At 40.0% G+C, this 27,558-nt stretch overlaps 1 protein-coding gene across 4 annotated transcripts in view; it reads right to left on the bottom strand.

Annotated features, from left to right (window-relative positions):
* Positions 1-9,040: 9,040 nt before the first annotated feature.
* The window catches only part of PKNOX1 (PBX/knotted 1 homeobox 1), a 43,586-nt gene continuing 25,068 nt past the window's right edge, over positions 9,041-27,558 (bottom strand). For 3 of the 4 annotated variants that reach the window (XM_081950228.1, XM_081950230.1, XM_081950229.1), the window contains exons 6-13: positions 26,635-26,805; positions 26,255-26,332; positions 23,416-23,515; positions 22,642-22,739; positions 21,186-21,314; positions 13,746-13,822; positions 11,825-11,997; positions 9,041-10,869 (exon numbers count right to left, since the gene is read on the bottom strand). In XM_081950228.1, coding sequence (XP_081806354.1) covers positions 10,658-10,869; positions 11,825-11,997; positions 13,746-13,822; positions 21,186-21,314; positions 22,642-22,739; positions 23,416-23,515; positions 26,255-26,332; positions 26,635-26,805 — 1,038 coding nt within the window. In that variant the 3' untranslated portion in view covers positions 9,041-10,657. The remainder of the gene's footprint in view (positions 10,870-11,824; positions 11,998-13,745; positions 13,823-21,185; positions 21,315-22,641; positions 22,740-23,415; positions 23,516-26,254; positions 26,333-26,634; positions 26,806-27,558) is intronic. The other variant, XM_081950231.1, reaches the window with a different exon arrangement.

Here is a 27,558-nt window from a genome sequence, read left to right as displayed (position 1 = left end):
TTAAAGGATGTATGGCGTGAATTCCACCCACAGAAACAACAATTTACCTTCTTTTCACATAGACATCAATCTTGTTCTAGATCAACATGGCTTGGATTACACCAGAAATCAGGGACCTGATTAAGGAAATAGTGATTGAGGTTAATACCTGGGTTGATCATAATCCACTCTTATTGGTGTGGAAAGGAGTAAGGCGGGGGAGGAAGAGAAGGTGGATGATGAATACAGAAATAGTGAAAGAACAAGAATTTCAACAAATGTTTAAAAGGGAAATGAGGCTTTTTTTTTGAGGAAAATGGGAATGGAGAAATAACCCCACAGATACTTTGGGATACAGCCAAGGCCTTTATGAGGGGCCTAGCCATTAAATATACAATAGGCACACACAGAAAAAAATTAGAAGAGAGGGCAAGATGGGTAGCCCAATTGGAGTTGGTGGAAAAAGCCTTGCAATAGTACCCGTTAGATGATTTAAAAAAAGAAGAAATGGCTAGAATTAAGCACGGGATATCTCTTCTAGACCAGGAGGATGTAGATTGGAAACCTAGGGGAATTAAGCAAAACTTTTTTGAGCACGCTAATAAACCGGACCGTTGGCTCTCATATAGACTTCGGAAAGAAAGAGAGAGCAGACGTATAGCACAACTGCAGAATAGTAAAGGGGAATTAGTAGAAACCAAGGGGGAGAAACAGGAAATTATTCAGGGTTTTTTTCAGCAACTATATAGTAGAGAGGAAATCTCAGAGGACCAAATTAATTCTTGCATAATGCAAATCTACCTAAGATTTCAAATGAAGTGAAAGGGGTACTAAACAAAAAGATAACAATAGATGAACTAGAAAAGGCAGTCAAAAAAATGAAAAACAACAAAATTCCTGGCATGGATGGTTTGCCAGTTGAAATTTATAAAACCTTTTTGGAAACCCTAGGACAAGATATGATAGTAATATTTAATGCTGTCTTGATGGATTCTACTGCACCAAAATTGTGGGCTGAGGCCTATATAACCCTTTTATCTAAGGCTGGATCTGACCGTACCCAAATTAAAAACTATAGGCCCATTTCACTTTTGAATGTGGATTATAAAATCTTTGCAGCTATATTGGCAGATAGACTTAAATCTTTTCTTAGCAAATTTATACACCTTGATCAGAATGGCTTTCTGCCATCGAGGCATTTGAAAGACAACATCAGAATCATTTTGGATTCCTTAGAATATTATGAAGCCCGGCCGGACAAACAAATGGCGTTTATGTTTCTCGACGCACAGAAAGCATTCGATTGAGTAAACTGGAAGTTTATACTGTCACAGTTAGAAAATATGAAGTTTGGAGAAAACTTCTTAAATGCGGTTCGGGCAATTTATGTAAGGCAAACCGTGACATTACTGGTAAATGGAGAAGAGGCAGATGATATTGAGATTGGCAAAGGCACAAGACAAGGATGCCTGTTATCTCCTTTACTGTTCATCCTTACATTAAAACCCCTTCTTAGAATAGTGAGGAGTGATATACAAATTAAAGGGTTATGAGTTAAAGATCAGGAATTTAAAGTTCAGGCTTTCGCTGACGACTTTGTTTTTATTTTAGAGGATCCTATAGTTTCTGGGATACAGCTTTTACGGAAAATAGAGGAGTACGGTATGATAGCGGGGTTACGTATAAATGCAGAGAAGACAAAACTGTTAATGAAGAATATGACTTTGAACCAGAAAAGGGGAATACAAAGCCTGTTAGGGATCAACATGGCCCATAAAGTACAATACTTGGGAATTTGGCTTATGGAGAGATGTTCCTCTATCAAAGTAGATAATTATATGAAACTATTACAACAGGTATCTAAGGATATGATAAATTGGAGTGGTAAACAACTGTCTTTGATGGGCAGGATTGTGACAGTTAAGACACATGAACTACCGAAATTTCTGTTTTTGTTTCAAACGGCACCTACTAAATTGGAGAAATTTTTTTTTAGATCCTTGGAGATAATAGTGGCCCGATTTATATGGCAAGGCAAGAAAGCACGAATTAAAGCCCAAATGTTGCAAAAATGTAAAGAATTGGGAGGCTTCGGAATACCCAACTGGGAAGCATATTATAGTGCAGCAATTTTGACAAGGGTAAGGATTGGGTGACGTTGAGTAGAAGGCACTTTTTGGCTATAGAGGGACATGACCTCCCACAGGGATGGTATGCCTCCCTCTGGCAAGAAAAAGATACCCCCCACAGGGATTTCATGGGACATTATATTCGGAAGATTTTGATGGGGGTGTGGGAAAAGGTGAGGAAAAAGTATTATCTTAAGATTCTGTGCTCATTGGCACCATTGGAGGCCTTGACGCATCCCAGTGTATTTAACTGGACAAGAAATATAATATATAAAGACATTATGATAGAAGATGGCAATATGAAAACAAAGGTGGAATTAGAGCAGCAGGGTAGGAATCTGGAATGGTGGGAATATTTACAGATTAGAAATAGGCTTAAAAGTGATAAGGAACAGTTTGGAATCTACACAAACCCTCAGGAGCCGGATAAGATTTTGTTTGGCGGAGATAAGAAATTGTTGTCGAAGATCTATCAATTTTTGACCTGTCAAGGTGTTAAAGAAGAGATGGATAAAGGCCCTTTAATAGCATGGGAGAGAAATTTTGGCCATGAGATTGAAATGGGTAAATGGTGGGATCTATGGAGTAAGACTATTAAACTCACGATATCTACAGCGTTTAAAGAAATTATATATAAGATGGCTTATAGATGGCACTTCCCCCCAACGAGGTTAGCCAGAATATTTCCTGGGTTATCCCCCCGTGTTGGAAATGTGGAAGAAGGGATGGCACATTCTACCACGTTTGGTGGTCCTGTATTGAGGCCACGAAATACTGGAGAAAGATTCAAAACAGTCTAAGAGAGGTTACCGGGGCAAGTATGGAATGGAAGCCCGAGACATTTTTACTAAGCATAAAACCAGAAAACATGAGTAAATCTATATGGCATTTGAGCCTACATATAATCATGGCCGCAAGAATAACCTATGCGCAGTTTTGGAAATCTACTACCATACCATCAGAAGATGTCATAATTAAAAAGATTTATGAATGTGCAGAAATGGACAGAATGACGGGTTGGCTGAGAGACAAAGGAGAAATGGAACATTATCTTAGCTGGAACTTAGGGTATATGTGGGCAACAAAGAGAACAGCAGGGACTTAAAACTGGAAAAGTTAAATAGCAGTTGTTAACAATGGGAACTAAAAGTGAACGTGGGTATTGTAATAGATCCCTGAACTTTGTAACAAGAAGATGCTGGTTAGAAACTAAACAATAAGGAAGAAAACAAAGTTGGGCTGTGAACGACTGTCACCGGGGTGGGGGGGAAGGTTTGTATGTTTAAAGCTGTATTTGTATGTCTTATTAGAAAGAAAATGTATAACCAATAAAGATTACTTTAAAAAAATAAACAAAAAAAATAAAATTAATGTTTATCAAGGTAATTTGATAATTTACTTTTAAACACAAGGTAGAGAACATAGGTGTTTTGAGTTCAGCGTGTAAAAACATTGATGAATCATTCTCTAGCACATTTCCAAATATATGATTAAAAATACCCCCAAATTTTCAAATTTAGATTTCAAAATCTATCTATCAAATGCACATGCCCCTGCTGAAAATACAACCTTTTACAAATAAGTAATCGTCTGAACTGAAAAAGACATATATTTTAAATCAACGCTCCATTGTTATTTCGCTCGCACTGATTATAATCAAGTTATATAATCCTTCAGTTGATGGACCTCAAAATCCATTCTGTCATGCCGACACTCAAAAATGTATCCCAGCATTTGATTATGCTGCTGGCACAAATACTTTTAATGCTCGATGTTTACACTAGATGTTGTTATTAAAATAGGGACCTCAACGAAAAGAAATTTGACACGTGCCCTGGATGGAATTAGCAGTGAAGGCTTTTCTTAATTGAAAAGATTAAAAAGCCGGTAAAAGTAGAATTTAATCAGTGCAATTGCCTTAAAGTATTTCAAGAAAAACAATAATAAACTAATCAGTATTCATATATTATTTAAAAACAGTTGCTTAACATGTCTGAATATGTCATTGAAGACACTATGTGCAATTGGTACACTTTGCCTTGAAATTCATCCCTAATAGTGCTCCATTTCTTGGCGAATACCTCTTTAAATCATCTGGACATCACATTATTCTGGCGATTATCTTTTCAAAGAGGTCTTTCTGGGCCACTTAACATAGTTTATAGCAGTTTCCCACAGGCTATCTCTGTTGTCTTTCCCCATTTTACACACTGATGCACAAAAATTATACCCAGTCATATAGTGCTCAAAATATTGGAGGGGGGGGATCGTTGTTGTTTTTTCCATTGGTTTTTACAGAATCCACAGAATACCAGCAAATACATGCACCGCAAAATCTGTATTTTTGTATCTTTTGTAGGATTGAAATTTATTGTAAATTACTATATGAAATTTGTTACACGTAGCTCTTTAAGAACCAGCCTATGTAATTTTAGCATTAAACATGAAGTTCAGATGAATCAAAATGAAGAGTTGCTTGGTTTCATTTTGGCAAAGATCTTCTTGCATAGCAAGAAGGAATGTGTGTCTTGATCTGATATTCAAATATGTCTGGTTGATTTATATTTCTTCAGGCCATGTAACAACGGATAGAATTGTAAAGTGAGCTGTTTCTCTGAAAATGTTAATTGCTATGATTTTAATCCTTGCAGTCCCACATGCAAAATTAAATTAAAACATGGAGAGTGTCTTTTGGCAGCAGTTAGATTCAGGTGGAATAGTTTTCAATTACTTTGGGTGTTTGTTTAAAAAAAAAGTCAGCTTTAAAATTTCAATAAATCTACATTATATTAATGTTTTTAAGATAAATGCTCTGGAAACATCTTTTCACATTTTAACTCAAATTTTGATAAACCTAAACAAATAGAAATAATGGGTTTAACTAACACAACCATAAGAACCAATGCAATATGAGTTCTAGTTTCTAAGGTCTAAAGACAGTGAAATATGCCAGAATATCTTGATATAAGTTTGTGATCTTTCAACTGGCTACCCATGTTTGTGTTTATTGCATTTTGAATCTGGGAAAATGAAAGTAGTGTTTCCCCTTTTCCTGTGGGATTATGATGATAATCTAATCTAGCACACTAATTTACTTCTATTATTGCCAGTCCAGTATTTTGGGAGGAAAAAAAGCATGTTTTCACTCTGGGCATACAAATATTAACTGTTGCCATAGTTTTGATACTTAAAACTTTTTACTGTAGATGTGTCATGTGACTGCCAAAGCATATCAGGCTCCCTACAAAGTATCTCTAGGATGGTGCAGGAATTTCTCATTCATCTAAGTTATACACACTGAGACTGGCTGAAGCTCTTAAAGGTGACCTCGGGAAATCTCTGCCATACAGACTTATTTGAGTAACAGTCCTTTTATTTATTTAAATCCATTTAAACTTAGATTTAGGAGAATAATTAGAATTGATAGAATAGACCAGAAACGGTAATCATTTAACTATTTAATAAAATAGACTAAATCAAAACGAAATTTAAATGCTTTGCTGAATCAGGACTTACGTAAAAAACTAATTCATTAAAATCTGTTGGAATTTGTTGCGATGGCCTATCCTTTCTCTATCTGTTAATTTTCATTTCGGCTGAGACTGCAATCCCCCAAATCTCTAGCCAGCATAGGTGGACACCAAAAATACCAACTATGGAAGGCACAGAATGAAGGTTGATGTATTAAAATGTTTCATAAATATTTCAACAATATGATCTGTTATACTGTACAGCCTGTATGTACGGTCACTTAAAGTTAGGATTGGAAAAATATCAACATTCATACTGATGGCAAGAACATAGCCATTTTGAAAATATAAAGAATAAGGAAAATTGGCCAAGATTTATCAGCACTATTTGTGAATGTAGGAATAATATTCAATGTACATTAAAATATTGTTAAGATTTCTCTGTCCTGAGAAATCTGTTTTTAGCTGCACCTTATTTATCTTGACTGATCTAAAAAAGCCAAAGAAATGGACCTGGTTGTATTTGGATGAAAAAGTGGCAGGAAATACCAGCTATAGATTATTAGGGAAGGAAAAAAGCATACTGGAAGAAGATACAGGTAACCCCAGGTTACGAGGATTCCCTTAGCGAACGTTCAAAGTTATGTGATAAGCGCCCCCTAGCATTTATGAACAAGGCCCCAAACTATGAATCTTGCAACCTTACGAACAACCCCCGAGGCTCTGCAACATTTGTCCTGCAGTTCGCCATCGGTTTGGAGGGGGCCCTTCCCTCCGACACTCTGTTTTGGCCTCCAAAGACCTCACTTGGCACGTTGCAAGCCAAATGAGCTTCAGAGGGGTGGATCTGCCTTTCCAAAGCTCCATTTTGGACAGCAAACCTCCATTTTGGACGAGGCCTGTGCAGGCCTAAACGGAGCTCCAATTTGGATGGCAAAGTGCCAGGCAAGGTTTGTTCACACCAAAATGGAGTTGCAGAGGGGCACGCGCAGTGAGAGGCTGGAGAGGACACAGCTTGCTAGATCTTCACATGATAAGTGACCTGGTGCGACAAGTTGAGTGGGGGGGGAAAGCAATTGTGGGGAACATGAGCTATTTTAGTGGGTCGAGGCGGCCTTGGGTGGTCTTGGGCAGGTGGCCTGTTCCATTATTAGGCCCCCATGGCCTTTCCTACCCTGAAATACTCATATGCACTTAACGAGCCTCACATTCGATTAGCAAATGCATGGGCAAAAGAGGGAGTGATCCTGTTCAAGGTACAAGATTCACTCCCACGAAACCTCAGGTTACGAATGGAATGGGCAGGCTCCATTCCATTCGTAACTCGAGGACTACTGTAATTGAACCCACTGTGATTTTATGCATGAAAACTGATGGACATGTTCATGAAATCATCAGAATCAAGCTCAGTTCAAAGGAGACTTTATCTTACCTTATTTGTATCAAAGCTGCAGAATACATAACATTTGGGATGCAGTAAAGTAGGGAAAAATTTGATAACCCGGAAGAAAATATCTGCACAGTCAACAAATGTGAAGTATGTGTGCTGTTGAGAGTTTTTAAAACTATAATGAAGACTGTACATTTTATTCACCTGAATATCACTCTTCAGCAGTCTTTCCCAAACTGGTGCTCTTTGCTGGGATTGCAACTTATAGAATTTCCAACCATAATAGTTTAGATCAGTGGTTCTCAACCTGTGGGTTGCGACCCGTTTGGGGGTCGAATGACCCTTTCAAAGGGGTGCCTAAGACCATCCACCTCCACTGGCATCGCCCATGCTCAGGAGTGTGTCCTGAAGTGGTAGGTGCATGAAGAGTGCCGGGTGGCGAAGCAGCCTCCTCCCAGCTCCGAGTGCAACCCAGATGCCACCCCGCCAGGTCTCCACGCCAGGGAAAGGCCGAGGCCCTGAAGGGGGAGAAAGATGGGTTCTTCTGGGTGGCGGATCAGCTTCAGCTCTGACGGACGTCCAAAACAAGCACAGTCGGTGGTGCCGCTTCAGCCCAGAAGCCTGCACAGGGGCTCAAAGGCACCCAGAGAGCAGCAGACTGGTGGGGCAGTAGGGCCACCCACTTCAGCCAGTAGGACGGGCTCTCGCCCAGGCAGGCGCATGCCGGGATTCAAGCCGTCTTGGGCCTGGATGCTCCTTTGCCTCCCCAGCCGCCGGCCCTGTCCTGCGGGCTAAACTGAGCTCGGAGGCTTTTTAGACCCCAGGAAGGGCTGGCAGGAGAGGCCGGAGGGGAGGACAGCCCCCCCCATTCCTTCCGTCCCGAGGAATTCCACTCGGTTCGATGTAGCTTGAGCCTCCTTTTAAAATCCCATTTAAAGGGCAACTTCTTAATCTGTGTTAAGAAAGAAAGAAAGAAAGAAAGAAAGAAAGAAAAAGAGAGAGAGAGAGAGAGAGAGAGAGAGAGAGAGAAAGAAAGAAAGGGAGGAATGGAAAGAAAGAAAGAAAGAAGAAAAGGGATGGAGGGATGGAAAGAAAGTAAGAAGAAAAGGGAGGGAGGAATGGAAAGAGAGAAAGAAGAAAAGGGAGGGAGGAATGGAAAGAAAGAAAGAAAGAAAGAAAGAAAGAAAGAAAGAAAGAAGAAAAGGGAGGGGGGAATGGAAATAAAGAAAAGGGAGGGAGGAATGGAAAGAAAGAAAGAAGAAAAGAGAGGGAGGAATGGAAAGAAAGAAGAAAAGGGAGGGAGGAATGGAAAGAAAGAAAGAAAGAAGAAAGAAAAAAGGGAGGGGAGAATGAAAAGAAAGAAAAAGGGAGGGGAAATGGAAAGAAAGAAGAAAAGGGAGGGAGGAATGGAAAGAAAGAAAGAAAGAAAGAAAGAAAGAAAGAAAGAAAGAAAGAAAGAAAGAAAGAAAGAAAGAACAAAAGAAAACTGGGTGGGTGGGTGGGGGGAATGGAATGTAAAAAAAGTAAAATAAGCAAAGTGAAACTCATGTAAACCACAAATTGCTGCTGGAGGCAGGCAGGGAGATTGTTTTATCCTGGAAAATCCCAGCCTGGCTGATCTTCTCCCAAACCAAGATTGGCAGATTAATCACTATGCTTTAATTATGTTCAATTTGTAATAATGAAAATACATCCTGCATATCAGATATTTACATTACGATTCATAACAGTAGCAAAATTACAGTTATGAAGTAGCAACGAAAATAATTTTTTGGTTGGGGGTCACCACAACATGAAGAACTGTATTAAAGGGTCGCGGCATTGGGAAGGTTGAGAACCACTGGTTTAGATGCTGTTGGCTTGTATTTCTGAGAGTTAAAAGACCCAAAACATGCAGAAAACATCAATCTGAGAAAAGCTGCTCTTGTGAGACAGCATTCAATATGGACAGAAATATAATTTGAATGGTAGTTTGCGTGAATAACGAAGTGCTGACCAGTATCCATCTTCCCATTAAGGAATCATATATTTCTATGAATTGTATCATTATGGGAGAGCAGAGAACCATAGGATGTCACATAGGCATGTTTATTCAATTTGGACAGTTTTCATAACTTTTCAAATAGTAGTACTAAACACTTTTTCCTCATGCTTAATACAGTCATCCGTCCAATTCTTAGAGAATTTATAAAAATATTTTTCATCCAAGAATCCTGATAAAGGTAAAAATAAGTGTTTTATAGCAAACAATGGACAGACACACTAGTTAGGAGTACACCTTATAGCATCTCTTGTACCTTTAAATGTATCCTTGAACTGAGATAAGAGAATACCAGTTTAGGTTGGAGACTCCCATTTAGAATCAACACAGGAAGAATCATTAATAATTTTTTCACTCTTTATATTATGTTCTAATGTCCATTAACAGCCAGTTATTTTTGAATATAGCATGGCTGTTAACAGTTGGAAGCCTTCTTTTACATGTGAGGGTTTTTTTTTTGTTTAAAAAAAGCATGCATTGTCAAACTCTATATTGTAGACAATCATGTCACACTGGTGGAAATCAGTGATGTCACCTCCGCTACTAAGACAGGGTAGGAGTGGTTTGCTGCTCCTTATATGGTGAATTCTACACTGGAATGCATCACCAGAAGAGAGCTACAGCCATGGCTTCTTCTGGCGCCTGTATTTCTTTTATTGCCATTCTAACATCACCTTATTTGCTGAAAAAAAAAGAAGAAAAGAGAAGAGAATAAAAGAAAGGGAAAGGAAAGGGGGAAAGAAGAGAAGGAGCCACTAGGCAAATGGATAAAAAAGGAAGAAAATTTGTTGAGAAAAAAAGCTATGGTAGCCATATGAACAGCAAATTTTAAAGGTACAATGAGATCTAGAGTTGTCCACCTAACTCCTCCTGAAGAAATTAAGTTTATAGTAAATGCCATGCATTCTTTAGGAATCACACATTTTCACTTCTTTCTTTCTTTTTTTTCCGTATTATGTTGCCCACTTTAGACAGGCAGTTAATTTCCTTTTTTAAGGTGCAGAAGCATCTTTCAAATCTACATGGCTAACTTCATAAACAAATCCCATACATTAGTTTGACATGCTTTACATTTACATTAACTACCTTTGTTAAAATGACAGAACTGAAACTGGTTACTTTCAACAAGATAAAAAGTATTTTCAGTTCTCCCATAGCAGTGCAATTTTATATGTTTGAAAATTGCAGATCTTATGATGCTATAGAACAGCAAGGAACTGAGTAACATAGTAATTGTCTGGTTTGGGTAAGTTTAAATCTATGCTAATGTAAAACTAACTCACATTCCAGGCAGCCACCATTTTACCCCATGTCTGCAACCCCATTATACACATTTTTTTTCAGCTTGACTCAGCTTTTTTGTGTGTGTGAATGAAATAATACCTTTAGGAAAACAAATGGGATGATAATTTTTTAACTTACTAGATTTTCAAAATTAAAACCAAAAAACAACACATTTGAAAGAAGTTGCTGCACCTGCAAAGACACTCTTTAAGCTTACTATGAAATACAAAAAAGTGCACTCTTCTATATCTACATATAAAACATATTAGAAATAAAACTTGTGTAAAATGTTTGCTGTGCAAACTATAAAAAGTCAGTCAGTCCATTGTCTTTCCAAATATTTTAGGTCAGGTCCTCTTGCTTCCTATTGCAGAGAATCACTGTTATCCAAGACCAGCCCACTGATATTTGTAGTTGAGAGGTCTGTTCCATCATCTTCCGTGCTGTCTACAGATTCATCCTCACTTTGCCCTGCCATCATGACTTGCTGAACAGCCAAAGTAGTACCATCAGATGAAAGCGATTGGAGACTGTCTACATTCATGTTGACGGGAGCTGCGATTGTTACAACAGCCCCTACAAATGGATAAAAGTACAGGTCCAGTTGGAAAAAACAATTAGATATTTTTAACAAACCCACGACTCATTACTGAAATATGCATTTCATCTTATTTTCTAAAATAAACTGAAAAAAAGGTTTTAGATTGCATGCTGTAAATTTAACAGTTGGAAATGAATTACAATTGTACGTACCATTTTGTCCATTCTTTTCCTCAGTAAGCACTTTAATGACATTTGTTCATTTTGTTTTATTCTACTTTGGACTAAATAAGAATTCTGAATTTTGGAAATGTTAAGGTGCTACCATCTTAAAGTAGCATTACAAGATTTGCAACATCTGGAGCAAATATTTACATACTGTGTTTCCTCAAAAATGTGTGTTACAGTGTTATTTTCTTCTGACTCCCGGAATAAGCACTTGGCCTTATTTTCGGGGAGGTCTTATTATTTTTGAGGTGCAGGAGGCAGCGAGCATGGTCACCTCATGGCCACTGCTGTGTTGCAATATTTTTGGGGAGGACTATTTTTGGAGGAGGGCTTATTTTAGTGCATGCGCTCAAAAGCCCAACTGGGCTTATTATCCAGGGAGGTCTTATTTTCAAGGAAACAGGGTACTAAATGGACATCAATAGTTAAGCTAATATACGAAATTTGTGACATATGGAGTTTTTACTTGTGGAGAAGCCCCATTAAATACCAGAACAGGTATATTTAGCTTCAATCCACTTCTATAAATGTACTTGTCTGATCATGTAAGGGAAAAAAGTTCCACTTTGGCAGATTTAATCATTTCTATTTTCAATGCCATCCATGAAAACGTATTTAGTAAATTAAACCTATACTAATTCATTATTTCCATTAGGCTTTATACAGATAAATTGAATATATTTACAAAATGACACATCAATCAGCAAAGTAAAAAATAAAGTAGTTTTTAAAAGCAATTTAATGAAGTAAAGCATCTGCTTACCATCTGACATAGTAAGTTCATTTGATTGATGCTGAGCTACTCCTGATGCAATGGAGTCTGGCCAGAACCTCTGAACTGGTCGGTTTTGGGCGGTTTTCTTCTTGGTTTTTGGTGTTTCAGAACAGCTGGAATCCATCATTGGCTGGAGAATTCTCCTTCTAGCATTGATAAACCTAAACAAGGATAAAATGTAAACTTCCGAAGTAACTTTAGAAATCTATGAGCAAATTATCATGTTTCTTTCTGTAGCTATGCTTTGCAGATTCCTCCCCATCCTTAGAGGAGCCTTGTCCTGCAAAAGTGGCCAAAGGGCATCCAGATTGGTAAATTTGGGCAATGTGTTGAAATCCTCCCAGTTGCTTGGGAATCCTCTGACCATGTACCAAAGATCTTTCAAACTGGGTTTCATGAAACAATCGGAGGAAGGCCGAATCACCCACTTAAGGCATTCTTGTGTCACAATGCACACTGAAGCTAAGCAGATTTGAGCATGTGTTCTAAAGGACCTTCAGGTGGGTGGTTTGGGCTGAACTGAGGTAATTTGCCAATTTCTTCTCAAAATTCCCAGCCTAATATTTCCCATTTGGCGTTATGAGGTCAATTACATATTCCCAACACTATCCAAATTTCTCTATTGCAAAATACACTGATTTTTTTTCACAGACTATGAATTTGTAGAAAATAAACATGCAGTATAGAAATTATAAATGGAGACAGTGGCCTTGCCGTTAAGATGCTGGGCTTGTCAACCAGAAGGTTGGTGGTCCAAGATCCAAGCAACATGTGATGGGATTAGCTCCCATTCTTGCCTCAACTCCTGCCCACCTAGCAGTTCAAAAGCATGCAAATGCGAGTAGATAAATAGATACCACTTCAGTGGGAAGAAAACAGCATTCTGTGCGCTTTGGCATATAGCCATGCTGACCACATGATCATGGAAGCGGCTTCAGACAATGCTGGCTCCTTCGGCTAAGAAATGAAGATCAGCACCTAGAGCCAGATATGACTGGATAGGGCAGTGATGGTGAACCCATGGTACACGTGCTACAAGTGGCATGTGGAGCCATTTGTCAGGGCACGCAAGGCACTGCCTTGTCAGCTGGTCAGCGCGCATGTGCGCGCTGGCCAGCTGAGTTCACCCTTTTTTAAAGCTATTTTTGCCCCCCCCCCGGCTCCAGAGTCTTTATAGGAGCCGGGGGAGGGCAAAAAGAGTCCCTCCTGCCCCCCCAAAGGCCCTCCGGAGGCTTCATGAGCTTCCCTGAAGCCTCCGGAGTGCAAAAAAACGGCCCTATGGGCAAACCGGAAGTTCCAGAACGGACTTCCGGTTTGCTCGGAGGGTCATTTTGACTGATCTGGAGGCTTCAGGGAAGCGTCCTGAAGGTCCCTCATGCCTTTGGAGCGCTCAAAATGACCCTCCGAGCAAACCGGAAGTCACTTCCGGTTTTCTCGGAGGTTCGTTTTGACTGCTCCGGAGGCTTCAGAGAAGCGTCCTGAAGGTCCCTCAAGCCTCCGGAGGGCTTCCGGGGGGGGGGGGGGGAGAGGTTGTTTTTGCCCCCCCAGGCTGCTATAAAGCCTCTGGAGCCTGGGGAGGGCAAAAAAGCCTGTAGTGCACGCATGCGCACTGGGCGGGGGTTACACATTGCATTATGGGTGTGGCATGCCCGCACACTACCCCCCTGTGCTCCCCCCACTTATGGCATGCGAGCCAAAAAAGTTTTGCCATTGCTGGGATAGGGGAAACCTTTACCTTTATAGAAATTATGGCAGTAAATTGTGACCTGGGTTAAAATCCAAATTTCCATTTGATCACAGGTGATTTTTTTTCAGGGGGTAAAATATGATGAGATCTACAATGTACATTACTTTGAGTTTCCCAGAAGGAAGATGAGATAGAACTATAAAATAATTCTGTTTAACCTACCAGTTGTTAACCTGGAGTAAGGTAAGATTTGTTTGTGCTGCTATCTGCTTTTTCTCATCTTCTGTTGGATATGGATGCTACAGAAAGAAATATTTTCATTATTCTTTTTGAATTAAATTTATTTTTAAATAAATTACATTAATCATTAAAACAATGTCTCAGTTTTTATTACAACTATTCACATCCCATTTTTATAACCATCTGTCCAAAGACGTTTATAAACAATATAGTAATTACAGCTAAGAATACCATACACATTATTTAAAACAAACATGCTAGAGATTCAGCTAGAGGGGAGGGGATGCTGCTGCAAGTCCAGCAAAGGAGTCTCTGTGGTGGGGATCAGCTTTTTTACTCTCTTTTTTTTAGAGATATTTTCCACAAGGCAATCAGTGGTAACACATTTCAAATTTCCCTTACAGTATAAAAGAAAATTGAAATTGAAAAGAGATTTAATACTCCACAAGCATTTTAGTAGAACTTAACTGTCCACTAATAAAATAAAATATGACCAGCTAAATTAATCTTTCTATAATGCATCCTGCAGTGATTTCAATTGTTGCCATTTAATTCATTTGTACCTGCTAAGTTCTTTTAATTCCATTAATTACAGGGTGTGGTTTATTAAAGCAATACTAATGTGAGGACAGTACTCAGATTTCCATTTCCCAGCAATTAAAATCCTGCTGGTATTAATAGCCAATTCATAGTATTCTTCATACTTCCAAACTTTTCTAATATTATAAATTACAGGCTCATAGGAAATCTCCTTCCTAAAATGCTTGATATTAGTATTCAAATTATTTTGACGTGCAGATAATCACAAAAGAAAGAGCAAATGTTTCTACTATTCTATTAGAATTCTCTCATGATCAGCATTTTGATGATACTTCACTCCAAATTGATAGTTCTATGAAGCATACAACTTCAAAATCTTGCAAGCAGTCCAAAAAAATGCATGCTTCACAATATAAAAAGCTGCTAAAAGATCTAGGAGGACAAAGATAGTTGTGTCAACTCCATTCACAGGACCAACCAAAGGTCATCCATGAGATCAATTAATGAAACTTTTGCCCATGCCCAGGTCTGAACTCAAGACTGTCAAGGAACCAAATAATGTGTATCTTCAACAGCCTTCTGCCACTTCAGTCCCCATTTTCAGTAAACCTTCCTAGGATGATAGTTGTTCAGTTTTGTTTCATTGGATTTTAATAAGTGAGTAATCCAATGTCTCTGCAAGGCCCTCTGGCACCTCCCTTTTCCTCAAAAAAGGTGTTGACTACAGCCACTGGTGGGTTTCAAAAACTTTTGGAACCTATTCTGTAGCTGTTGCCTGTTTTGTGGGAGTGGCTCGGCAGTTATGTGACTGGGTGGGAGTGGCTTGGTGATAGTGTGACCAGGTGGGAGTGGCCAACTTGGAAAATGTGGTGAAACTTACTTAACAACGCTCTTGCTTAGCAACCAAAATTTTGGGCTCAATTGTGAACATAAGTTCTTTCTTTCTTTCTTTCTTTCTTTCTTTCTTTCTTTCTTTCTTTCTTTCTTTCTTTCTTTCTTTCCTTTCTTTCTTTTTTGTGTCTCTCTCTCCCTCTTTCTTTCCTCCCTCCCTTCCTTTCTCTTCCTTCCTTCCTTCCACCTTTCCATCTTTCTTGTGTCTCTCTCTCCCTCTTTCTCTCTTTCTCTCTCTCTCTATCCTTCTTTCTCTTTCTGTCTCCCCCCCCCCAATCCCTTCCAGTTGGTGAAAAATTCTGGGAGGTTGGCAAATAAGCCTCACTATCCATTTAAAACTAACCCTATCACCCTACGCACATTTAACTGGAGTGAGTGGGGTAGGGAGTGATTTTTATGGTGGCAGAAGGGGGACTCAGCACTTGGCACCAATTGCTTCACTCCTGAGACACCCCTGTCTTCTTATCTACAGCTGTAAGCCTAAAAATGCCACCCCCGTGTTTTCATGAGGGCAAGCGGCTCCATGAATTGCATCAGGGAATGGGGCCAACGGGAAGCGATGACTGGAAAAGAGAGACGTTTCGCTTTCGGGGCTCCTGCTCCATTTGGCTCCTGGGAGGGCTTAGGCCAGCGATGGCGAACCTTTTTTGGCTCGCGTGCCACAAGTGGGGGGAGCGCAGGGGGGGTCATGTGCGGGCGTGCTGCACCCATAATGCAATGCGCGACCCCCCCAGTGCGCATGCGCGCACAAAAGGCATGACCCCCCCATTTTTACATGCTTTTTTCGCCCTCCCCAGGCTCCAGAAGCTTTATAGGAGCCTGGGGAGGGCGAAAAGAGCCTCCCCCGTCCTCCCGGAGGCCCTCCGGAGGCTTCAGGGATCGTCCGGAGGCTTCCCTGAAGCCTTCGGAACGCTTAAAACAACGTCATCTCCAGTTTGCTCGGTCCCTGAAGCCTCCGGAGGGCCTCCGGGGGGGCAGGGGAGGCTCTTTTCACCCTCCCCAGGCTCCTATAAAGGTCCTGGAGCTTGGGGAGGGCGAAAAATGGCTTTAAAAAATGGTGAACTCAGCTGGCCAGCGCACACATGCGTGCTGGCCAGCTGACAGGGCAGCGCCTCGCGTGCCCTGACAAATGGCTCCGCGTGCCACCTGTGGCACGGGTACCATAGTTTCGCCATCACTGGCTTAAGCTTAGGCGGCAGCTCCTGGAGAGTGAAGTCATCATGGCCATTGTCTCCCCTGAGCTGCCTGCCAAGTCTCCGAGGCACCTGTCACTTGCAGGAGGAGGTGGAGGGGTAGCGTAAAGCAGTGCCATCTTAAATCAAAGCCTCTGAGTAACTAGGAAAGAAAGCCGCGCTTGGAACCTGCCGAAAACTGACGCTCAAAAAGCATGGCTTTCTTTCAGAGGCTTCGATTTAAGGTGGTGCTCCTTTACGCCGCCCTTCCTCCTCCTCCTGCACTAATTTCTTTTCTTCCAGAATGGCGGGGGGCGGGAACCACCTCACCTCCGAGCTCCAACACTGCAGCTATGCCAGAAAGTGGGGGGGGGAGATGGGGGACTACTGCCTGCAAGTGGGGATTACTGGGTCTTGACTGCCTCGTGCAATTATGGTAGGTGTATCATTACACACACACACACCATTTCCCTCATGTCTGCCATTGACAGCGGTCAAAGAAAAGAAAACGTGGGGGCTTCTTCCAACAGCCGAGGAAGGAAGAGGAAAGACAGAGGCTTTAGGTATTAGAAGAAGCTCTCGTGCTCCCTTCTCTTTGACAACCGCTTTGCTTGCAGTGGGGTGGGGAGAAACAAGGGGAGAGAAGAAACGCAGGGTCTTCTTTCAACAGCTGAGGAAGGAAGAGCAGCAGACAGAGGCTTCGGCTGTTGGAAGAAGCTCCCGCACTCCCTTCTCTTTGACAGCCACCTGGTTTTCAATGGTGCAGAGGTCGGATAAATCCATACTTTAGAGGGAAGAGAAGGGTGAGCTTCTGCTAGGGACTATCTTTCCTCACTCTCTAACGCATGGATTTCCCCCTCCCCCCATTGAAAACCAGACGGCTGTCAAGGAGAAGGAAGCATGTGCTGCATGGGCTTCTTCCAACAGCTGAATCCTCCCCTCCTGTTCCTTCTGTTGGAAGAAGCCCACGCGGTGCATGCTTCCTTCTCTTTGATAGCCGCCTGGTTTCCAATGGGGGGCGGGGAAAATCCATGCGTTAGAGAGGGAGGAAAGGCAGTCCCTAGCTTGGCATTTTATAGCAACAAATTGAGCGGGAACATTTAACAATCCAGATACCCATTTCTTCACTGGAGACTGGGAAGCTGGAAGTATGGACTTTTAAAACAAACCTCCAACAAAGAATAATAATGCAGATGTAATTCTTTTCTTTCTTTGTTTAGCATTAGATGATCTTATATATTGCACATCAGAAGGGAAGATGATATACCGTACTTTTCGCCCTATAAGCCGCACTTTTTTCCTCCAAAAAAGAGGGTGAAAATCTGAGTGCGTCTTATAAGCCGAATGTAGCCACCTGGGTCCACTGTTCCCTCTAAGGTGCGCGGCAACAAAACACTGCACAGCAGTTTCCAACTGCCGCACGGTGTTTTGTACTGTCACAGGCGCCGGAGGCTGGGGAGGTCCTTTGCAGACGGCTAGAACTGGCCGCCTGCAAAGGACCTCGCCGGACTTGTTTTGGTGACTGACTCTAGTTCAGCAAAGCAAGCCCGGGGAGGTCCTTTGTGGGCGGCCAATCCTAGCTGCTTGCGCCCGGCGCTGCGGCTAAAATAAACCCTCAAAGCCCCTGACGCTACTGGAATATCTGCTGCCGCCTCCTCCTCCTCTAACAGCACCACATTTGCTGGCCGACGCTGCGGCAGATTTCCTGAAAGTGAGAATTGAAGCCGGCAAAGCTCCCGCCAGCGCCCCCGCCCATGGCAGCTGCGCCTCCCCCTCTGTTCGGAGCATCTGAGCTGAGCCCCGTTACCCCTGCCCCCTCCTCCTCTGCTGTGCTTTTGAGGAGCCATGAGCCGCGGGAGCCAGTAGGAAGGCGGCGGAGGGCAGCAGGGGGGAAAAAGCCTCATGGCTTCTCAAAAGCACAGCGGAGGAGGAGGGGGCAGCAGGGTAACGCGGTGCCCAGCTCAGATGCTCCGAGTGGAGGGGGACGCGCCGCCGCCGCTGCCACGGGCGGGAGCCAGTAGGAAGGCGGCGGAGGGCAGCAGGGGGAAAAAAGCCTCATGGCTTCTCAAAAGCACGGTGGAGGAGGAGGGGGCAGCAGGGTAAAGCGGTGCCCAGCTCAGATGCTCCGAGTGGAGGGGGACGCGCTGCTGCTGCCATGGGCGGGGGCGCCAGTGGGAGCTTTGGCAGCTTCACTCCAAATGTGGTGGTGGAGGAGGAGGAGGAGGCAGCTGTTATTCTGGCAGGGGCTCGTCGTCGGCATCTTCAGCAGCAACCCTGCCCCCTGTGAAAAGTCCACAAGTCTTCAAGCTGTCAGGTTTGAAGACCCTGGTTTTTTTTTTAAGGGTTAAGGGTGCAAGGGTCTTGCAACTTGACAGCTTTAAGACTTGCATGTTTCAATGCCAGACTTCCTGAGCCAACATGACTGGAGGAGGAACTCTGGGAGTTGAAGTCCACAAGTCTTCAAGCTGTCAGGTTTGAAGACCCTGGGTTGTTGTTTTTTTTCTAAAGGGTTAAGGGTGCAAGGGTCTTGCAACTTGACAGCTTTAAGACTTGCATGCTTCAATGCCAGAGTTCCTGAGCCAACATGACTGGAGGAGGAATTCTGGGAGTTGAAGTCCACAAGTCTTAAAGCTGTCAAGTTTGAAGACCCCTTAAGGGTTTTTTTTCCTAAAGGGTTAGGGATGCAAGGATCTTGTAACTTGACAGCTTTAAGACTTGCATGCTTCAATGCCAGAGTTCCTGACCAACATTTTGGTTACTAAGCAGGAGCGTTGTTAAGTGATACTATATAACACTTTTAATTAAGCAGGTACCTTGAATAAACATAACTTTGAGTTTCAAATAATACTGATTTTGTTGTTGTCTTAGGTGACACCTGTGAAAAAAATTCAGGTGCTGCTCAGGCATAAAAATGTGCCGCTCAAATACTATACTTTTCTGCTCACACTGAAAAAAAATTAGAGGGAACATTGCCTGGGTCATCTAAAAATGGGGGACATAAAATTGTTCTTAAACTGCTGTTAACTTTATACAGTTGATATAAAATATTTTACTACAGTATTTGGTTCAGAATCTTTTTTTTCTAGATTTTCCTCCTTTAAAATTGGGTGCGTCTTATATTCCGGAGCGTCTTATAGCGTGAAAAATACGGGTATGTCGAGAAATGTGCCTTGATAGTACAATAGAATGATTATTTGTTACCGTTGCATGCAGGGGTGGGTTCGGGCCAGCACAACTGCTGGTTTGCTCGTGTGCATGTTTGATGCCGAAGTTGAGGATATACCTTATTATTTTTATTCTACTGTGCTGAAAAAAGTTGGAAGTAACCCTTTTTTCTTCTCTTCCCATATTTTTCCTTCCCCCCTTTCCCTTCCCCATTAATTTATTTTGATTTGTATTTTCTATTATGAAAAAAATTCAACATCTCAACTTACTAGACTGTAAAAAAAAATTCCACAATACATTTGATGACAAATATCATTTCATTATGGATATAATAAAAGTTGTACAATGCTGTCTCCTTTAATCAAAACCAACAGCACTGTGTACTACCCATGGATTAAATGTTATAATTAGATAGACAGAGCATGTATGTAAAATAAAATAAAAAACTTGTGGCAACATTTATGTGATCTTTCAGTTAATGAATAAGCTGATTATGACTATATAAATCACAGGATAAATGTATGATCTTAAACTAACAACACATGGGGGCCCTTTTGACTATGGAGTACATTTAGTAAAGCAAATCACATAACAATCCTGCTTCTGCATATAGCTAAACATTTTATACAGTGAATTTCTCCCAAACCCCGAGGAAGTGTTTAGATTGACAGAAACTTAAATATAGTTCTCAAAAGACTACTGATTGAAGGAGCACATGATTTAAAAAAAAATCCTGATACAAATGAAATAAAACCAGAAAATCACAAGTTTACGTAAGAGCATTTACTGAAAGTCTGATTCATCTTTCACAAATCAATGTAACTTTTTTTCAAGTGGAGCCATAGAAATAGACCAGTGATGGCTAACCTTTTTCTAAAGGTGTGCCAAAATTGTGTCTGTGTGCGCTATTGTGCACACGCGCGTGCTCCACCCACCTTCATGTGCAGCCCACCCACCCCCGCATGGGGCGGTGGTTCACCCTCCCCAGGCTCCGAAGGCTTTTCTGAAGCCCGGAGAGGGCAAAAAACGGCCCAACCAGAAGTTCAGGAATGAAATTCGGGTTGGCCTGTCAGGCCTGTTTTTCGTCCTCTCTAGGCTCTGGAGGCTTTCCTGAAGCCTGTGGAGGGCGAAAACGGACTCTCCCGGCCCTCTGGAAGGCTGAAAATTAGCTGGCCGGCGTGCGCATGTGCGTCGGAGCTGAGGGCTGCTGTGCTGGCAAATATGGCTACGCGTGCCACCTGTGGCACATGTGCCATAGGTTCGCCATCGCAGAAATAGACTTTAAAAAGTATTGTCCTTCATGAAATTGGTACAGGAGAAAATAGCCAAGAAAACAAAGAAAGGGATCATTGAATAAATCAATACAGAAGTCTCACTCAAAAGTACAAATGGTCAAGCTTAAATTATTGACTAGAATGTGAAGTCCTAGAGAAAAGACCAGAGAAAAGGCAGATGGAGTCAATCGCAGCAGCGATGTGTGCACCATTGGAAGTTCTGAAAGAGCAAACTGGGAACACTTCCTCCTGGATAAAATGTGTCTGTATAGTCATGAAGACCCAGTCTAACTTGATGGCACATATTCAATTAATCCATAAAATAAAATTATAATCAGAATTATAAAAAAGTGTTCCCAATCACTGAGATAAATTCTTACCCCTATATGCTGGAAAAGCCAAGATCTCATCACGTTTGTAGCATGTTTTGGAAGAACGCCCCTTTTATTCTTCGATGATCCATCATCTTGATGCAAGATGCTTAAATCTTGGTTTAATTGTAACTGGAGCTACACAACAGCAGAACTTTATTAAAACACCATAAACATCATGACAAAATTCTTAATATTTCACAAGAATAATTAAAAAGCACAACTTTTGTATTAAAAGTAGAAGGAGCGCGACACATGTACTATTTCATATTGAATACAAAAACTATGTCAGTGCTGAGTTCTTAACAAACATGTGGAAAACTATCAAATTATGAGAAAACGTTCTAACCCTATGCTCATTAGATGTTTTCTATGCACAAGGAATTTTACTGGAATTTTATTTTATGGGAACATTCAAGCAAAGTATTCACAAACGGCATATTAAAATGGATGAATATGGATTCTCTGTAACTCTCAAGAGTATTTATCCCTTTCATATTTATGAGGGAAAATCAGGGACACTGTAATGTGTGGAACAACGTATTCAGTCAGGGGCAAAGATGTTGCCCCTCTGATGTATGACTATTCAAAATTCTCTGTTTGTGCCCTCTGAGACCTCTCTGACTATGAATATTGAAAATTAAATGCAGTTCCTGCCACTCATTTTATGGATAGTATAGGACAGCAATGGTGAACCTTTTTTGGCTCACGTGCCATAAGAAGGGGGAGCGCAGGGGGGGGTCATGCTGCACCCATAATGCAATGTGAGACACCCCCCCCAGTGTGCATGCGTACATGACAGGTGGTTCCCCCCTTTTTTGCATGCTTTTTTCGCCCTCCCCAGGCTCCAGGGGCTTTATAGGAGCCTTCCAGAGGGCTTAAACCAACCCTACGAACAAACCGCAAGTCCAGTTTGCTCGTAGGGTCGTGTTTAGTCCTCCGGAAGCTTCAGGTAAGCCTCCTGAAGGTCCCTGAAGCCTCCGGAGGGCTTAAACCGACCCTATGAGCAAACCAGAAGTCCATTCCCGAACTTCCGGTTTGCCCATAGGGCCGATTTTTGATGCTCCGGAGGCTTCAGGGAAGCTCCTGAAGCCTCCGGAGGGCCTCGGGAGGGGGGGGCAGGGGAGGCTCTGTTCACCCTCCCCAGGCTCCTATAAAACCTCTGGAGCCTGGGGAGGGCAAAAAATGGCTTTAAAAAAGGCTGAACTCAGCTGGCCAGCGCGTGCATGCGCGCTGGCCAGCTGGCAGGGCAACACCTCACGTGCCCTGACAAATGGCTCCGTGTGCCACTTGAGGCACGCGTGCCATAGGTTCTCCATCCCAGGTATAGGAAGATGCTCTTTTACTTTTTTCCCCACATTTATTAAAAGTATATAAATTCATTGTATAGACAACCTATTCCACATCTTATTAAAATCCTGGCTTCTTCGACTTTAAACCACTCTATGAAATGAGTAGAACAAACCTGTGAATTCTGGATCCTGATTGTTCCAGGTGACAGTGTTTGTGTTACTACTTGTCCTTGAGGTGTGACCACTGTTACTGGCTGATATACTGTGCCACCTTGAAAGAGTGCAGCAATCAAGAAAATAAGAAAACAAGAAATAAAAGGTTAATTGATGCTTAGTTATTATTAAATATATATGTAGCTGTGGTTAAAATACAAAACTATTTTTAAAATGCAAAAGTGAATACTTTTGCTGATTCCATAGAATGCTTTACTTTTATGGAAGCAGAAATTCAGTTAAGAGTGCCCCCAAGGTCCAAAAAGTCAAGATGGCAGTCTCAATAGTGCAACTGAAGCCCTGCTCCTTTGTATGTGATGTCAGTGCATAAACAAAAGAGTCGTGGCTTTAATAGTGCTAGCAAAACCTGCATTTTTACTTCTTTAACCTCTCTTGTGCATGTGACTAAGAATATTTTTTACTATATTTGATATTATTAGACAATTTAGTTATTGTGTTGTGAATATTTTAAATTACTCAAATATATATTTTTGCCTTCATTTTCTTTTCATTATTTCCTAAGAAGGGTAAGACTAGATAAATTACTCTTTGAAGAATAAAGCTATTGTTTAAAATGCTATTTCATTATCTCAAGATAAATAGATAGTATGTATTAAAAATAACGTTTATAGCAATTTTTGTCTTTAGAAACTATTAAAAAACCAGAAGCACAAAAACACATATATCCACATACTTAGATAAAATGCAACTTTTAAATGTTCAATGTTTCTTACCTGCAACCGTTGCCATAGTTACATTTCCCTGCTGTAGTGCTGATGCAGGTACCACAATCCCCTGGGGACTTAGTGTACCTGTGATGGCACTTTGAATTGGCTAGAAACAATAACAAGAAGAATTACATAGCTTTATATTTATGAATGTTCCCATGATTTCAGTTAAATTATTTTAAATCAGAGATTTGAAAAAAAATATAATGGTATTGACAAGTATGATTAAAAAATAAGTTATGAAAACAATTTCAATGAAAAGAATAACTAAGCAAGAAATTATAGTTTGCCAATATGTATATGTTGATTCTAAAATGTTAGCTTTCTTTCCAACATTGAAACATTCATAGAATAATTTAAGCAATCATAAGAATGCGGAATTATAATTAAACCACACCATAGTTCCTATACCACTCAATACTATTCCTAACATAGTGATCAAATTGCTAGAGATAATGGCATGAATAATTTGGAAATAGCTATCTAGGTTTTTTTTTAAAGGAAGAATAAATAAATTGTACAGATTTTCAGTCTTAAAGATCTCCTGAGCATTTTAAACCTGAGCATCAAAGATGATTCTTTAAATATGCTAAAAGTTCAGATTTAAAATATTTATCTAAATTAGTAAATCATCAAACAAAATACAATTAATATATGAAATACAAGAATGCAATTTAATAAGTTGACATGAGGTTGACATGAAATATTCAATGAAATTCAATGAACAAATATTAATTTTCTAAAAAGATATATTAATATTTTAAACTATTCATAATTAACTTAATTTTCTTCTGTAAGTGATAAATATATGTTTCCAATGGATTTCTAGGAGAGTTCTTACAGTAATGAAGATGAATACCATAAACTATTTAAAGGATTTATTTTTTCATAGTATTTATACTATTCCAATCTCAAACATGTCTGAGCAATATTCAATATACCCATCTCCACCCCCAAATAATAATAATAATAATAATAATAATAATAATAATAATAATAATAATAATAATGAATAACTAAATGCAAATCAATATTAAAAACAAATCACCAAAAAGCGAGGATCAAACCAAGATAGTTGGCATCAGTCATGCAGCTAAGGTCAAAAACATGTTGAAATAAAACTTTAAAAATTTGTTTATGGAATTTCAGGAAAGTGAAAGATGCTTGGAACTTGGGGGGAAATGTATCCCCAAAGGTAGGGGTTCTTTCAGAGAAGACCTGTAATAACCACAAGAATGGTGAGAACTTTCAGGTCAGCTCTTGAGGACCAAACTGAATGGGCAGGATCAGTTTTGCAAGGTATTGTCCAATATATCCTGGCACTGCACTGTTAAGAGTTTTTTACATTTAACACCAGCATTTTGGATTGGCCCCGACAGTTTACTCATAAACAATATAATGACTTTAGTAGATATATAATAATGGGGAAGGGTTAGAGCAGAATGTCCATTAAATCCAAATGGGATTTTATGCATGTGTTGTTGACCTGTGCATAAATGGTAAGCACATGGGCAGAAACATTATCATGCAGAGATTTATTTTTTTATTTTTTGTATTTTATCTCCAATAAACTCTGATCCAATGAATGAAGAATTTACTCTGGCAGACCTCATTCTGAAATTTAAATAGAGATAGTCCTCAACTTATAACCACAACTGAGCCTAAAGTTTATGTTGTTAAGTGAGTTTTGCCCCATTTTACTATCTTTCTTGCCACAGTTGCTAAGTGAATCACTGCTGTTTTTATGTTAGTAACCTGGTTGTTAAGTGAATATGGCTTCCCCATACATTTTGCTTGTCAGGTTGCCAAAGTTGATCACATGACCTTGGCACTCAGCAACAGTCATAAATATGAACCAGTCGCCAAGCATCTGAATTTTGACCACATGATCATGAGGATGCTGCAAAGGTCGTAACTCTAAGAAATTGTCATAAATCACATTTTTCAGTGCCATTATAACTTCAAATGGTCACCAAATGAATTGTTCTAAGTTGGGGACTGTATTGGTGCCCATATTACTTAGGTTTAAACAGAAATAGTAAATTATGTAACTATATGAACTGGGGGGAAATCACACAACTTTCATTACTATTATAAAAATTTAATTGCCAATTGGGACACTTCTTTCAATAATTATACTATTACGTAGCAAAATAAAGGTCCATAGGTCAATGATGGACATTTATAAGCCATATTCAATTAATGCAGTGGTTGTTGATCTTTTGATCACCAGGGCCTTGCCTTGCTTAATATATTTTGGGTGGCTGATGGATTTTTTAATTTCATTTTATTGGATTTACAGAGGACATTCAGAGTTTGGGTTGTTGTTTAATTATGTGAAGCCTGTTTAAATATTAGAGTTTCTCATTATTTGTCATTGTAACAGGGCAGAAAATAATGCAATTAAATTTTTAATAATTGTGGTAAGTGGTACTTGGATGTGCAAAAAGGGATAACAGTCTGCATTCATGTTGACTTAGTCTAATATTTGCAGCACATTTTCTTAAATTCCTCTCCAAACATAAAACAGCCAGGAAAGGAAGTATTTCATGAATAAAACATGAGATGAGTGATTCCTGCTCATTTATATTTTTCAACTAGTCTCTTATGCACATGGTTTCTTGTGCTTAGATTTAGTTACTGAATCGGAAGAACTTAATGCTCTGAAGTCTTGTGTATATGATGGAGAGCTATCAAGAACTTTCTTCCTCCACTGAGAACTCCCCTATTATGGATAGGGCCATTATTTACAATGAGATGAACAAAGCCAACCCAAAACTTAGGCCAAGGAAACAGTGCCAAAGAAGTGTAATGATAATTGTGTCAATTTTGCTCTACTGCTCACATTTTCTGGTGACTCTTTCCATGAAGACAGCTGCTCCAGCAAATCCAAGCTATCTTTATCATGTTTAAAGTTGCTGGACTGCAGACAAAGAGTTAACAAATTATAGTCATTCTTTAAGAATTACAATTCCATGTACCGGATTACTAAGAAGTGCACAAGGGAAACCTGGTATCTTTAATAACATCACAAAGAGTTAAACAGTGCTAATTGGTAAGTCATAGATCATCTATTTTAAAAACTGCATTGTTATGCATTTAATCAAATTATTAAGATGGCACAAGATTTTTAAAAAACTTCTTTTATCTAATCTGATTTTTTTTTGGAATATGGTACATTACAAAGCAATTAAGAAAATATCCTTCATTTATCATGAAAGTTACCTGGGGTTGTACTGGTGAATAAGGACTCCCAGATTCCCCACTTAGCAGAGTTTCACTGTTCATTTTAGTCTTTAGACATGCAATATAGCGACTACAAAAATCTTTACAGAGCTCATTAACTTTTTCTAGCTCAAGCAGATGAATTCGTAGAACCTGAATTGCTTTTACCATCTGAGGATAAATAAACAGAATTTTAAAACAACATACAAAAATGTCTGCATTTCATTTACATTTATTGATGATACCGTATTTATATCTGGTCTCCCTGACAGAGTTTACAATAAAGTTCAGTGACTATAATTTACAACCATTAAATGAAAAATGTTATTAAATACACAGAACAAAGTAACAAAACAATAGTAGTAGTAGTAGTAGTAGTAGTAGTAGTAGTAATAATAATAATAATAATAATAATAATAATAATAATAATAATAATAATAATAATAATAATAATAATAATAAATCTGTTTAAAGAAATAGGGCTTTACTTAATGTTAAAAGTGGATTGAATAATTTGTTCACCAATTATTGAATTATCAAATTATTGCAAAGTTGTTGGCAACTTTACAGACAGAGTTACTATAACTATTTATATTCTTGTCTTTCAGTATATACCAAACTTTACAAGGTACCGTACTTTATAAGCCACACAGATAATTATAAATAAATAAATAAAAACATTATATATATATACAAACTATTCCAGTAGAGGGTTGTTTTATTACAACGGTCGCTGGGAGGGGGGGATGCGAGGACAAGAGAAGATCACAAGGTCGGTTGGGAGACCGTGGCTGCTGGCTACGCCCGGTCGTTTGTACCAACCCCCGCAACCTAGGTGGTCGGGATCTACAGAGACAGGGCCTGCGGCTGATGCTTTGCAATGCAAGGTCCGTGACTAATGAACTGATCTCTGAGGGGGAGCTG

Source organism: Natrix helvetica, assembly GCF_964273705.1.
Source record: "Natrix helvetica genome assembly, chromosome: 4".
In the NCBI taxonomy this organism is placed as follows: domain Eukaryota; kingdom Metazoa; phylum Chordata; class Lepidosauria; order Squamata; family Natricidae; genus Natrix; species Natrix helvetica.
The sequence above is the reverse complement of the archived record's forward strand: the minus strand, read 5'-3'. Positions and strand labels throughout refer to the sequence as shown.